Here is a 13,914-nt window from a genome sequence, read left to right as displayed (position 1 = left end):
ACCAAATCCATAGAAAATACTGCCATATCTAAGGTGTAGCAGTAATGGTATTGTCTTTTATAGAAAGAGATATAAGGATAAAGTTCCTGCAGGTTTGGGACTATTTTGAAAGGATGTGATACTCAGAGACAGAGAGAGAGAGGCCATTGGCAAGTTTAAAAAAAATGAGGTAGCGATGGGGTAGCACTAAAAATAAATGAGAAAAACAGCAAGTACTCCAGTCAGATTAGGTTTCTTCACCTTTCATTATATTTGAGGAAAGATATACAAGCACGACAATATAACATGGTGGACATTAGTTCAATATTTTCTGTCCTGTCCTTGAATTTAAGAACTGTGACACTGTATTGGCACCTATGCCCTATTTGACACTTGGTTCATGTTGAAACAGTTTGTTATTTTTTACATCAGGTGCCATATTTAACCCTTGGTTCATGATGAAACAGTTTGTTATTATTTACATTTATTTACAATGCACAGATAATATGAGGACTGCATGTGCAAATCGGAGTTATGATAGTATGAGCCGGAGAATTTCTTCAGAATATTCAAATGACTTCTCAGTTTCTTCCAGACAATGATTTTTCTCCTCTCTTGACCAGCACTACGAAACAGCACAGACATAAAAAATAATGAAACTGAGAGATCTTGGGTACAAAATAAATGCTATAACAAAAATAAGTAATTAAGGTTAATGGAGATCATACAGAGGAAACATGATTGAGCTTAATCTTGACATTTTGCAACAATTGTGGAACGCTACCCTCCCATTTGTAGAATTCAAGTACCTTCTTGTTTAGTATCTTCTCAGCCACCTGTTAATAGATATTGCCATCATCACATTAAACATAATCACTGTACTTCAATTTTAATTTACCTTAATTTAAACACCATCGTACGATGGTGTTAGAAACAAATGTGGAAAGTGCCTTTTTGCCAATTATACGGCCACCAGCAGTATGAGCGAAATAGATGTTGTAGAAGTGGCAGATGAACGCAGGTGGATCATTCTCGGATAATTGTTGGAGATAGTTAGAATATGCAATGCCCGGTTTAGATGGCTCAGGAATGCTATACCCGGCTTCTTTGAACCAATCCAAATCCTTGCTCAGTTGTCCTGACCTCTCCAAGCCTGTACTTTTAAATTCACCATCTGCGACCAAAATGATTTGTCTCAGAACCACTCGTTCTATGCGTTCAAATTCACCAAAACACCAATCTTAATTCTTAAGAGTTGCTTAATCTTTTTTTTTTTTTCCCTTTTGAAAGATACTCAGATCTAATTCAGGCTAGTTCTAAGATATGTCAGTGTCGCTTTGTCCCCACACGGCAGATAATGCTTTCAGTTGTCAATACATTACTTGGAAGTGTGAAAGACGACCTTTAGAATTTAGATAAAAGGAAAAGGAATTTTTTTGAAGATTCCTTTTCCACTTTCCCCTAGTTAAGAAGATATACCAATTATCCACTGAATTAAAGATGGAAAGGGACCTCCTTATTAATGAAGTAACGCAACAACATAAAACCTTATTAATGAAGTAACGCAACAACATAAAATGATTTTTAGAGTAGAGAGGCACGAGCACGACCCGTACAGTTTTAAAGGATTAATTTTGGCATGTTTTACTGCAAAAACCATACTGAATTGATATACGTTTTAAAATGCAAGTCATAAGCAAGACATGTTTTGGATACAAATTTAGACGAACCAATTTTGTATCATGAAAACTTGGTCCCCAAAAAGGAAACTATACCTCCCTTCCAAAAAAAAAAAAATCCACTTGAGGGGGTAGCAAGGGGGATACTTTTGGAAACAGAGAACCGATGGACACAAGAAGTGAACTAGGTGGTGCATAGATGAACTTGTAATGCAATTCAATAAAAACAAAAAACAAAAAACAAAAGGTGGAAAGAGAGCTAAAACTTACAGGAAGGATGAGGCGCTGCGGTGACAATGCGTTCAAGAGTGTCAAACACAACCTTACTATCAACAAGGAATTTAAGATAACCATCTACAGATGGGTCCCAGGCGGCAATAGGTGGACCCACTGGTTCCTTCTCCCCTTCCCTAGACTGATCTTTGGTGTGCATTTTCATCGCAACTGCTCTCATCTCATCAACAAACCCCTTCATCTTCCCTCTCTTATTAATTTCTACTTCTCTGTTTCTTTGCAGGAGGTAATTATGTTTGGTTTTGTGGTTTCCTTTATTTTTTATAGGCAATAGGGTGCTAGGATGAAAGCAGCTCCTTGAAGCAAGAAATAAAATAAAATAAAATAAAATTCTAGAATGAAAAAAAATAAGAAATTAAGTCGGTGGACGTTGCGATTCGCTGTGACAAATTCTATGTAAATGTTTAAATTGCAAGTCACAGATGGGTTTGGGTCCACAAAGCTTTTATTATTTGAGGGCCCGCCTTAAATTGTAACAGAGACTGCCCCAATAATTTATCACATATGATCGGAACTCAGTTCAGCCTAATGTTTGCTTCCTATTTATTGTTACTATTTTTTTTGCATAAAAAGTGTTTGCTTATGGATATGGATGTACAAGAGATCTAGTAAACAGAGAGAGTTTCAGAGAAGACAAGTTACATCACTTGGTCTATAAAAAAATGGCAATGACAAGTCGATCGGATGACTGCGACTTATTGCGTAAAAATAATCATCCTTTTTACTGATTATCCTCCTGCATTTATCTCCTTGTTTCAATAAATACAAATGTTTTTATGATTTATGAACACATTTTTTGAAGTTTATTTGTATAATTGAGTGATAGCTACGCTTAGAGTAGGAAAAATGGTACGACGGAGCCGGTTATGTCACGGAACGGCATGGTTACAGTACGAAATGACACGGTACGTGTGTCGGTTACGTGCCGTGATCATCTTTAGACAATTTGGCACGGCACGACACGCGAAAGATCTAGTCATGACACGGTACGGCACTAACCTAAATTATGATAAAATGGCCACACGAGTCAAGCGAGTCACATTTGGTTACATTACGTTTGACCATGGTGTGACTCACGTGATGTGACCATTCACGTGCCGTGACCACCTCTTGATATTTTGGTCATGACAAGGCATGACACGTAAAAAATTAACTTGGTCACAATACGACATGACACAAGACCAAACACGGCGCGGCATGTTTTTTTCCACTCTACTTATGTTGTATGATACTTACCTCTTGGTTGTATTTTTATGTGTGTTGATATATTTTTTTTTCCCGAGAAATATGTATATTTAAAGATAATGTATGTTAAGAAATATTTGTTACTAGAAATAAAGATTAAAAATATATATTTACTTATTTGATAAAATATTTAATTTAAATTGCTTATGATTATTTAGAAAATAAAAAATAATGAACACTTTACATCTTAGGTGTAAACTGTAAAGTCTTGTAAAAATTATATATAAACAACTTACGCATTAAGAAATATTTTGGGATGCAGATGAAAATAAGTGCTATGATTGTTGGCATGCTCAAGTTACATAAATTAGTGCTGGTTTACCTAGCACCAGGACTCGATAATATATAGCTATTTTTTTCTTAAAGATTTTGTTGTAGGTGGCATGTAAACCTCTTAATTGCAATATCGCGCGTAAGATCATATCAGCATTCTAATAGGCACATTAAGTCTTTGAGAGCTCACTATTTTTAATGAGTTTTTATTTATTTTTTATTTTTTCTTTTTGCTTATTGGCGAGTAGGTCAGATGGTTTTCTGTTTCCGATGACCAGGGTAAAGAGAATTTAAGAGGAAGCAAGAGCAAAAATGGCTGTTTTACAGCTTTATCCTTTCATTTCTTTGGAAATTTGTTCAAGTCCTTTTTTTGAAAGATTTCCTTAAAAACTTAGTTTGTATCTTTTTGCTAAGCCCTTAACGAGTTTTGACACATCAAATCAATAATTTTTATTTGGAGAAGGATAGAGGTCTAATTTTTTAAATTCTAATGTTTATAAGAATCTCTTATCTAAATTTTAAACTCACAACTTTTCACATGTACAATGTTGTCTTTATCATTAGATTAAATATTGATTTTTGACAATCCAAATTGTTATTTCAGTAATAGTTCCAATAACAAAAAGTATATTGTTTTATAAAAAGAAAAAGGTATACTGAGCTCATTATCTACAATGTCTAAGAAGAAAAGTATTGTATTCGACAACATAGTATAAAAGAAATGACAAGCCGATCTGTTTATTAATAAAAGATGATACAAAACCAAAGAGTAGAACTAGGGTGTTTTTAAGTTCATCTGGTCTTTTTGTGAACTCAATTCTAAAACATATCAAATTAGTTTCAAATGACGAATTCAAACTGTTAAAACTCCTTTGCCTTACGATTGATTAGTCTACATACAAAAATTTAAACTTTCGAATTAATTTGGCATGAAGTCAAGCGGTTAAAATTAGAAGGTTTATAAATTAAATTTAATGCATTCATTTTTTAAATGTTTTTTTACTGACTCTATACAAAATTAATTTGTTTCCACATGTAGACGCATCACTTGTAAGGTATAATTTTTTTTTTTTTAAATCTTCGTAGAAGCTGCAAAAGCCAGGAGGAGGAAATCAAACTCTCGACCTTTGAGTATAACAGTTGTAGGACCTTTTCCTAACCAACTGTTATGTAGATGAGTTTCAATAGTTCAAATTAATTATTAGAAGCCAATTCAATAAATTTTAAAATTGAGTTCACAAAGAAACTTGATGAATTTAAGAACTCCTTAATTCTAACTATGTATATTAGAGAAAATAAAATATATGATATGAAAAAAGTTGTAAAATACTAATGCTAGATTAATTATATACAAACTGATGGAGAGAGATTCATGCATGATCCAAGAAAGCTGTTAAATCAGGGAATTTATTTTTCCTGATATTTCATTTAAACTAATTAATTGCTTAAATTGAGAGCCTATAGCCTATATGGACTTGAAGGCTAGAATGTTACATGAAAATTTGTTCCCAAAAAAAAAAAAGAATGTTACATGAAAAAGCTTTTTAATGGATATATAGTATGCAAAAAAAAAAAAAAAAAATTATTCCCTCCTAAAAATTTACTCTGGAATAAAAAGCGGGAATGCGGAATTAGTAAAAAGGATTCTCAATACCGGAATAATTTTTGTATCAATTGTGTACGTCCAGCTTTTAGAAATATACACTTCATTTTTACTATTAATGGAATTTTAGAATAAACACCTACAGGATTTATATAAGGTGAAGATGTTGGACGTACCTATAAAAATCCAAAAAAATTTAAGCATTGAACGTTCATTGTTTATTTGAAGCGAGCGCAGATAATAATATAAATTTGAAGGACCTTTGGATGATTCAAATAAATAAATAGCAAGGGTGAAAGTGCCCAAAAAACATTCTTAATTCACAAATCCAATCGTGCACGTCTTGTAAATACGGGAAAGGTGAACATTAAATTACAAATCAACTTGCTCACTAAAAAAGTGGGGTACGTTATACAATGGCAAAACAACCCTTGGAAAAATAGAAAAATCCAAACAAAAGAAATGTGTTAGAGTGTCTGTTTCACATATTATATTTCAATTACATTCTACCTGATTTTTTTTTCCAAAACAATATCATATCACATTCAACCTGTTTATTATTTTTTGTGCTTGATAGTAAAGTAGTACTCGAAGGTGAAATCAGAAATTTGAAATTGGAAGCTGAATGTATAAATATTATATAATTATATTTTACAAGGAGGACTAATAATAATATTTTTTATAAAAAATAAAAATTATAAAGGACAAAAAAAAAAATCCAATTCATAACCTTTTCCCATTACCTACTTTCATCCTTGGTAATTATTCAAACTTCTTTGAAGAACACTCGAGGGTAAATGCTTTACTTCTCCCTAAATTTCAATTCTCGACTTAATTATATGCGGTGGAAGAACAAAAGATGTTAATTTTGATTTTTTGGAGGAGATTTGAGCCTCATAAAGTGAGATGAGGACCTAAACGATGTGATATAATAAGATTTTATTATAGGAAGCAGCTAACAGTCCCCCAAAAATTCCCGGACTAATTCTGTAAACATCAATATCAAATCCTGTAAACATCAATACTAAATCCTGTAAACTAATTCAACAAATCATGTCAACATAAAACTTTCAATTCTGTGTGGTCCCCAATAACTTCCACTTTAACCACCACTTTAACTACTTTGACTGGGACCACTTCTAGGCCTTTGACTAGGACCACATCTAGAAGATCCCTAACAACTTTTCAAAACTAAAAACTAACTATTACTACATTAAAACTTTGTAAACAGAATTATGTAAAAAATATTCGATTTTTTTTTTCAAATTTTTTTTTCAAATTTTTTTTTTCAAAACTTTATTTTCGAAATTTTTATTTTCCAAAATTTATTTTCGGAATTTTTTGTCAAAAATTTTTTTCAAAATTTTTTTTCAAACTTTTTTTTCAAAATTCTTTTTTTTAATTTTTCTTCAAAATTTTTTTGTCTCCTTCTAGATACTACTTTTAATTATTTTGAATTCTGTAAACCTTACTACATAACTTTGTAAATAGTTTCGTTTAATCCTATAAACCGGTAAAAAAAAAATTCAATTTTTAAATTTTTTCAATATTTTATTTTATTTTTCAAAATTTATTTTTTAAAAATGTAAAAAAGAATTCGAATGTTTTTTTCAAAAAAAAATTCCAACTAATTCTGTAAACATCAATACTAAATCCTGTAAACATCAATACCAAATCCTGTAAAAATAAATACTAAATCCTGTAAACTAATTCAACAAATCCTGTAAACATAAAACTTTCAATTCTGTAAACATCAATACTGTAAACATCAATACTAAATCCTGTAAACTAATTCAACAAATTCTGTCAACATAAAAACTTCTCATTTCTGTGTGGTCTCCAATAACTACTTTAACTTCCACTTCAACCTCCACTTTAACCTCCATTTTTTTTTCCAAATTTTTTTCAAATTTTTTTTCAAAATTTTCAAATATCCTCCTAGATGCTACTTTCAATTATTTTAAATTATGTAAACTTTATCACATAACTCTGTATATAGTTTCGTTGAATCCTGTAAACTAATAAAAAAAATTCAATTTTTTTTTTCACAATTTTTTTTTTCAACTTTTTTTAAAATTTACATCTAAATGATACTTTCAATTGTTTTGAATTCTGTAAACAAAATCACATAACTCTGTAGACAATTTCGTTGAATACTGTAAACCCGTAAAAAAATTTCAATTTTTTTTTGTTTAAATTTGCACTAGACGCTACTTTCAATTATTTTAAATTCTATAAACCTTATCACATAACTCTGTAGACAATTTCATTGAATACTGTAAACCAGTAAAAAAAATTCAATTATAATTTTTTTAACTCTATAAACCTTATCACATGACTCTGTACATACAAAACAATGAAAAATTACAAAACTAACCTTCTCTACTCACTAGGTGAGGTATCTTAGAAGAAGGTATGAAGGCCAAATTGCGTTGACCATCTCAATGATTTCGTTGAAAAAAAGGATTGCCGTATTATTTCAAATGTTGACCATCAAAATGAATTCGTTGAACACACAAGGATTGTCGTATTGTTTCGCTGTATTGTTTTGTTGTATTATTGAATCGTTTTCTAATATTTTAACATTTATTATATTAAAATATTATAATTCAACTTTTCAAATAAGTTAACAGTTCTGTGAAAAAAACAAAATGTCATGATGAAATTTTATGTTAAAATATTGATTCAACATCTCAAACCATAAACTTTATATTATTTTAATATAAAAAGGTAAAAAGGACAAACGATTCCGTTCTTATTTGGCAATTAAATTTTGAGAGGTGAAAGTGAACAGAGAGGGATTGGAAAAGCTTTAAATATGCAGTTTGAGACGGACCGTTAAAAATGATTGAAACCGCGTGAAAAAAGTCAGCGGGGATTATCGGGGGACTGAAGGTGGGGGGATGATACATTTTCTCTTTATTATATGACTAAATAATTTCTTAAAATAAAAATAGACTAATTTAACATTTTCAGATTTTCTACATTAATGACGGTTTCTACAATATTATATTTTTTTCTTCTTCTAGAAGCATACTTTATTTCGATTAGATTTTATGATTATATGATATTACATATCTATTAAACTTGCACTTTTAACTACCTCATTTAATAAATCGATCATCAAATATGATTACATATTCTTCAACCATTTTTATTATTTTAAAAATATATTATTAATTATATTTTTCCTAAATGATAAAGTGCCAACTCCATCTGTATATTCTTCAAGCATACTTTTTTTTTGAGGAAGTGTTTGAAATATTAAATAAACCTCGCATTTTCAAAATTCTGTTTTTGGTACTATCTTGAATAATCGTTGTTAACGGAATAACCGGATTAATCTTGGCTATTTAATAAACAGTTGACTATCTTATACATTGCTTTGAACGTATAAATGTCAGATCGTTACTAATTGTTTATTTCTATAAGAGAAATCGTTAGTAACGATTTATGCTGAGAACTAAACTTCGACCAAGTTTTTAAGCTATTTGAGAAAATTGTATAAATAACATATCTTTTTTTTTTTTATGGTTGGCGAGAATAAATAACATATCTGATCAGGTTAAAAATATTTCTTATTTAATTTTCCCTTTTATTTTAGTTTCTTCCTATTTTACTTGTTATACTGGAATTCACAATCGTGTAGCATTGCTATCATTCATTCGGATGTCTACCCGAACTATAATACCGCTAATATTTTAGTAATAAACAAATTTTCATTTGCTCATGAACTTTTATATTGTTACGATTTTGAAAAAGGAAGGGGTAAAAAAAAAAAAATTAAGATATCATATTTTTAATTTGGAAAGAAAAGTTGATAATATAATGGCGCACGAAATAGTCACGAGAAACTCTTAATTCCATAATATAAAAAAAAAAAAAAAAAAGTAACTTGGGCTTGTTGATTGTGCAAATGGATCTGTTGTGGTTGGTTTCACATGATATTATATAACAACTACGCCTAAATAGTTAAAAGTAGGGGCGAATCTACATGTACGTCAGGGAGTTGTAAGCCACCTCAATAATTTTTAAAATCTTAATTATGTACGTTAAAATTTAATTAAATTTTTGTTATTTATACATTTATATAATTTAGCTCTTCTTATAAAATAATAGATGTGTACTTGTAGTCTAGTGGTAAGTATTGTATTTGATGTTTGTAAGGTTTATGGATTCAAATTTCAAATATCACATTTTTTTTTTGCCTTTTCACATATTATGTATTTGATCGATTAGCTTCCTCTATTGAAATTTTCTAGTTCTGCTTTTGACTAAAGAATACTAGATTTTCATTACTCAACCTTTAGATGGTACGTCTCTTTCAAAACTGAGGGCTTTCTTAAAAAAAAAAAGAACAATGAAATCCATATATAATTGGGTAATTATAATTTCTCCCACTTATTCATCCTCAACTAACTTTCTATTTTAACTATAACTATAACTACTATTTCTAACAACATTTTATTTCTTTTCTCTTTCTCCCTTTCTCTTCCACCTCCATTTTTCTCTTTCACCTTCATCTTCTTCTCCCACCTTCTTCTCCCACCTCCGCCTCCGCCTCTGCCTCTGCCTGCCACCTCCCTCTCCCACCTCCGCCTCCCACCTCCCTCTCTCACCTCCGCCTCCCACCTCCCTCTCTCACCTCCGCCTCCTACACCTCACCTCACCTCCGCCTCTACCTCCCTCTCCCACCTCCGCATCCCACCTCCTCCTCCGCCTCCGTTTTTCCTTCGATAAGCTCCCATCCCTCTCCCACCTCGAAATGGTAAATACAATAAGCTCCCTCCCTCTTACACTTTCGCCTCAGTTTTTTCCCTCTACGCCTGCTACTCCTGCTCCAGCGAACGTTCTGTCGGAGATCATCCGTCACTCCATCCCAATCAAGCACGCCTCTGCCAGGAATGAATACTTCAACGTATATGAATGAATACTTCAATGTGTATGAATGAATACTAGAGCACGTCTCTACCGAGTCAGATCCGTCACTGTCGATCGTATCAAAATAATTTTGTATATGTATATGCAATTAATCTTTTTCATGTTTATGTTCTCTTTGCTCATGAAGTAGCGAGTTTTGCAAAGAACAAAGCTTTATTAATGGTGAATTAGGCCATTGCGTATTAAATAAATGACATAAAAACAAAATTTTGAAAAAAATAGAGATATATGAATGAATACTTGATGTCTTAGATATGAATACTTCAATGTGTATAAATGAATACTTAATATCTTATGTATGAATACTTGCGTGACAAGATATTAATACTTGTGCAACAGACAACTCGAAAGTATGTCATCATGGATCTCATTTGAAAGATAAAATTGTGTAGAAAACGTTTGTGGTTTTAGATTTGCAAAATTCTCCCCAGATCGTCAGAAATATTGGTTAGATTGAACGGAGAAAAAAAAACACACCTCTAAAAACATATAAAAAATGGATGAGTGATGTGTCCAGTTTTTATATTTACACTTACACGATGAGGATTAATACTTTCTCGATAAGAGATGAATACTTGTGCAACGGACAACTCGAAAGTATGTCATCATGGATCTCATTTGAAAGATAAAATTGTGTAGAAAACGTTCATGGTTTTAGATTTGCAAAATTCCTCATAGATCGTCAGAAATATTGGTTATATTGAACGGAGAAAAAAAACCACATCTAAAAACGTGTAAAAGATGGATGAGTGATGTGTCCAGTTTCTATATTTGCACTTGCACGACAAGGATGAATATTTTCTCGATAATGATGAATACTTGTACAACGGACAACCCAAAAGTATATCATTATGGATCTCATTTTAAAGATAAAATTATGTCAAAAACATTCGTGGTTTTAGATTTGCAAAATTCCTCACCGATTGTCAGAAATATTGATTAGATTGAACGAAGAAAAAAATTTTCACCTCTAAAAACGTGTCCAGTTTTTTTTTTTTAAAATACTTGATATATTAGGTATGAATACTTGATGTGTTATAGATGAATATTTGATGCATTATAGATTAATACTTGCGCACGCCAGTTGTAAAATCTTTCAAATATTATGTGGTCCCCAAATAGTAAGTGGTCCCCCTAGGTAGTTAGTAGTTATTGAAGTAGTTAATGACCGGGGGATGAAATGGGGGATTGTTACGGGGGGATAGCTAGATGCTCCCTATATAATTAGCATCTGCATGCAATAAAATGCCAATTTTTTTTTGTCAAACCAATAGAAAGGCATTGAATTGGAGGCATCTACGACGTTAATGAAGCGTGAAGCCTTTATTAAAAGAAATTATGTCCATAATCTTCAATTACAGTATAACAGTACCTCAAAACACAAGAAAATAACTAACGCCCAATTGCATCTAACTAATCATGTATGAATATTAAAGCAATTTACTTGACAACCCTGACAACTAATACAAATCAATATTTAAAAAAAAAAAAAAGAGTATTAATATTTGAAGAAGGTCATGAATTCAAATATTAAAGAAGGTCATGAATTCAAAACCTACAAAGTAGGAAAATTATCTGTAATATAAACAAAAATTTGAAGAAAACTGGCAGGCTAGACCTCGAGTCTTTAAAAAAGAAAATAAAACATTAAGAAAAAACTAAATTTGTGATATACTCTCTGCAATTTAAAAAAAAAAAAAACTCATGTACTAAATTTAGTATAATTTTCTAATAAACTTATTGGTGATCAACTCGAGTTGTTAGAAAACTTTAGCAGTAATATGTGAGAAATTGATATATTCCAATAATTCCCAAATGCAGGCGGTAAGTGTAAAGCTAACGTGGGGTTTATCCAACAACTTAGCCACGTTACTTGAAACTCGTGTATAATTGCAATGCTGTCGGAAGCGTGAATAGAGTGAAAAAAAAAAAAAAAAATGTACCGTGATAAATATACTGTGACTTCAGTTTCGTGCTATGTTGCAATCAAATTAATTTTTCACGTGACATACCGTATCGTGATTAAAATATTAAGAAATGATCACGGTATACGAATAGTTACATCACAATGAGTAATGCTGTTTTTAAACATGATTTACGTGACTACATGACTTGTCAGAATTAAATCTTTCAAGTGATATACTGTTTCAAATTTTCTAAAAATGATCACGACACATGAATAATTATAGTACGTAACACACAAATCACGGTACGTAATCGATACACGTACCATACTGTCCCATACCATATCCGTGCTATTCCGTAACGGTAACGGTGACAGAGCCGAATCAGCAGTGCTATTTTTTTCAACTGTTGTAGGCGTGAACATTATAAGAAAAATTCGGGGCTCGATTTTAATAAGTTCGTTAATGCTACATGGGAATTAAAAATCACGTTGGAGGTCCAGCATCGGATTATGGGAAACGGGCTGTTGGCCTTTGGGCTTTAATGTAGGAAAAAGAATAACAAAAAAATGGGGCATTCCGAGAATTGAACTCGGGACCTCTCGCACCCTAAGCGAGAATCATACCACTAGACCAAATGCCCTTCTTGTCCATTAATCTTATAATATTTATAAAATTATGATATTTTACATTTTCATTTCATGAGTCTAGTTTATCGATTTTTTTTTAAAATTATTTTCAACTAATTTTTAAAAGCAAAGCTAGCTTTTGCTACACTCACCATAAGAATTTGATGAGTATAACTCCAAATTTATTTGATTGGCTACAAATAACGAATCTAAATAGCTGAAACCAATCTAATTCACAAATGATGTGTGTACATGCAAAATTTTGAATTTTTTGGATTTATTTAGTGCATAGTCAAATGATTAAAAAATTTGAAAAATGACTGCATTGAATTAATTAATAAAAGTTATTTTTAATGCTTCACTTTATACTAAATAAATTTTAAAACTTTGTATGTGTGCTCATCACTTGCAATGTAGATTAGTTTCAATAGTTTGAATTCGTCGTTTGAAGTCAATATGATAGGTTTTTAGGTTATATTAGCTTTAATCAATTTTTAATGGGGCAAATTTATGAATATTTTTGTTTTTCAAATATTTGGTCAAAATATCCTTCAAAATTTGATAGATTGCCCTTGTGAAATTCAAATTACTCTCTCTAACCTTCCATTATGTTATTTCCTCAAAACTGATCCGTAACTTCCCTTCTACACAATAACTGATCCAGCATGACAAATTCTGTAGCATTCTGTAAGTTTTAAGAAGAAGAAGATTTACTGTGACAAATTCTATAACATTCTGTAAGTTTTAAGAAGAAGAAAATTCACTTAATCCGAAATAGTAATTAAATTTCAATAGTGTTTTAAATATTTAATGTTGCACATTAAATTTGAAAATACACCAAAGTTGCACATTAAAAAACTCCTTTGGACAAAGTCTAACAGCATCTTAGGTTCGTAATTTGTTTGCTAAATTTAAATAGAAAGTTTCCGTCTAAATTGGAATTCAATTTTCTTTTTTAGGGTAAGGTGACAAAATTTGGAATTCAATTTTCAAAAAAGGCGCTTAGGTAGGGTGTGGTTTTTTTTTTTCCAGGGATCATGGCAGATACTGTCATATTTGTATTAATGCTTAGGGTGTGGTTAATATCTGAAAAAAGGTGAATTGAATTTTAAAATGAAAACAAAAAAAACAGAGAAACCACTTTTATGCAGTTTTATTCCAAAAGGATCGACTACGCCAGATGCAAATCCCAGCTCGAATCAGTTTTATCCAAGAGAGGCAATCAGGCAAATGGGAAGATCACAAATTAGGAAGGGGGAATTTCAAGTATACCCCTGAAAAACTTCAAAATTATGTATTTCCGCTCTAAACTTCAAAACCTCACAAATGTATCTATTTTATTGTCTTTTATATTAAAACTCATTCTA

The 13,914-nt window shown here is 31.1% G+C and overlaps 1 protein-coding gene and 1 non-coding gene across 2 annotated transcripts; both read right to left on the bottom strand.

Moving 5' to 3' along the window:
* Nucleotides 1–295: 295 nt before the first annotated feature.
* On the bottom strand, nt 296–2,227 carry LOC144571968 (heme oxygenase 1, chloroplastic-like). Its single transcript, XM_078321363.1, has 4 exons — nt 1,929–2,227; nt 930–1,153; nt 708–815; nt 296–604 (listed from the first exon to the last, which is right to left on the bottom strand). Exons 1-4 carry the CDS (start codon nt 2,131–2,133, stop codon nt 512–514), a joined length of 630 nt encoding a protein of 209 aa, XP_078177489.1. The 5' UTR covers nt 2,134–2,227; the 3' UTR covers nt 296–511.
* Nucleotides 2,228–12,489: 10,262 nt separating this feature from the next.
* TRNAP-AGG (transfer RNA proline (anticodon AGG)) lies at nt 12,490–12,561 on the bottom strand. Its single transcript has one exon. It is a non-coding gene; the product is annotated as a tRNA-Pro (tRNA).
* Between the last annotated feature and the right edge of the window lie 1,353 nt (nt 12,562–13,914).

This window comes from Carex rostrata, chromosome 19 (assembly GCF_964058835.1).
Source record: "Carex rostrata chromosome 19, lpCarRost1.2, whole genome shotgun sequence".
NCBI classification, from domain to species: domain Eukaryota; kingdom Viridiplantae; phylum Streptophyta; class Magnoliopsida; order Poales; family Cyperaceae; genus Carex; species Carex rostrata.
The sequence above is the reverse complement of the archived record's forward strand: the minus strand, read 5'-3'. Positions and strand labels throughout refer to the sequence as shown.

What these genes read in the sequence shown, in the direction of transcription:
- LOC144571968 (XM_078321363.1), bottom strand. Translation starts at nt 2,133, where the DNA reads ATGAAGGGGTTTGTTGATGAGATGAGAGCAGTTGCGATGAAAATGCAC. An exon ending in CGCAGCGCCTCATCCTTCCT is followed by an intron (nt 1,154 to 1,928) that starts GTAAGTTTTAGC and finishes TTTTGGTCGCAG; the next exon opens with ATGGTGAATTTAAAAGTACA. An exon ending in GCCGTATAATTGGCAAAAAG is followed by an intron (nt 816 to 929) that starts GCACTTTCCACA and finishes ATCTATTAACAG; the next exon opens with GTGGCTGAGAAGATACTAAA.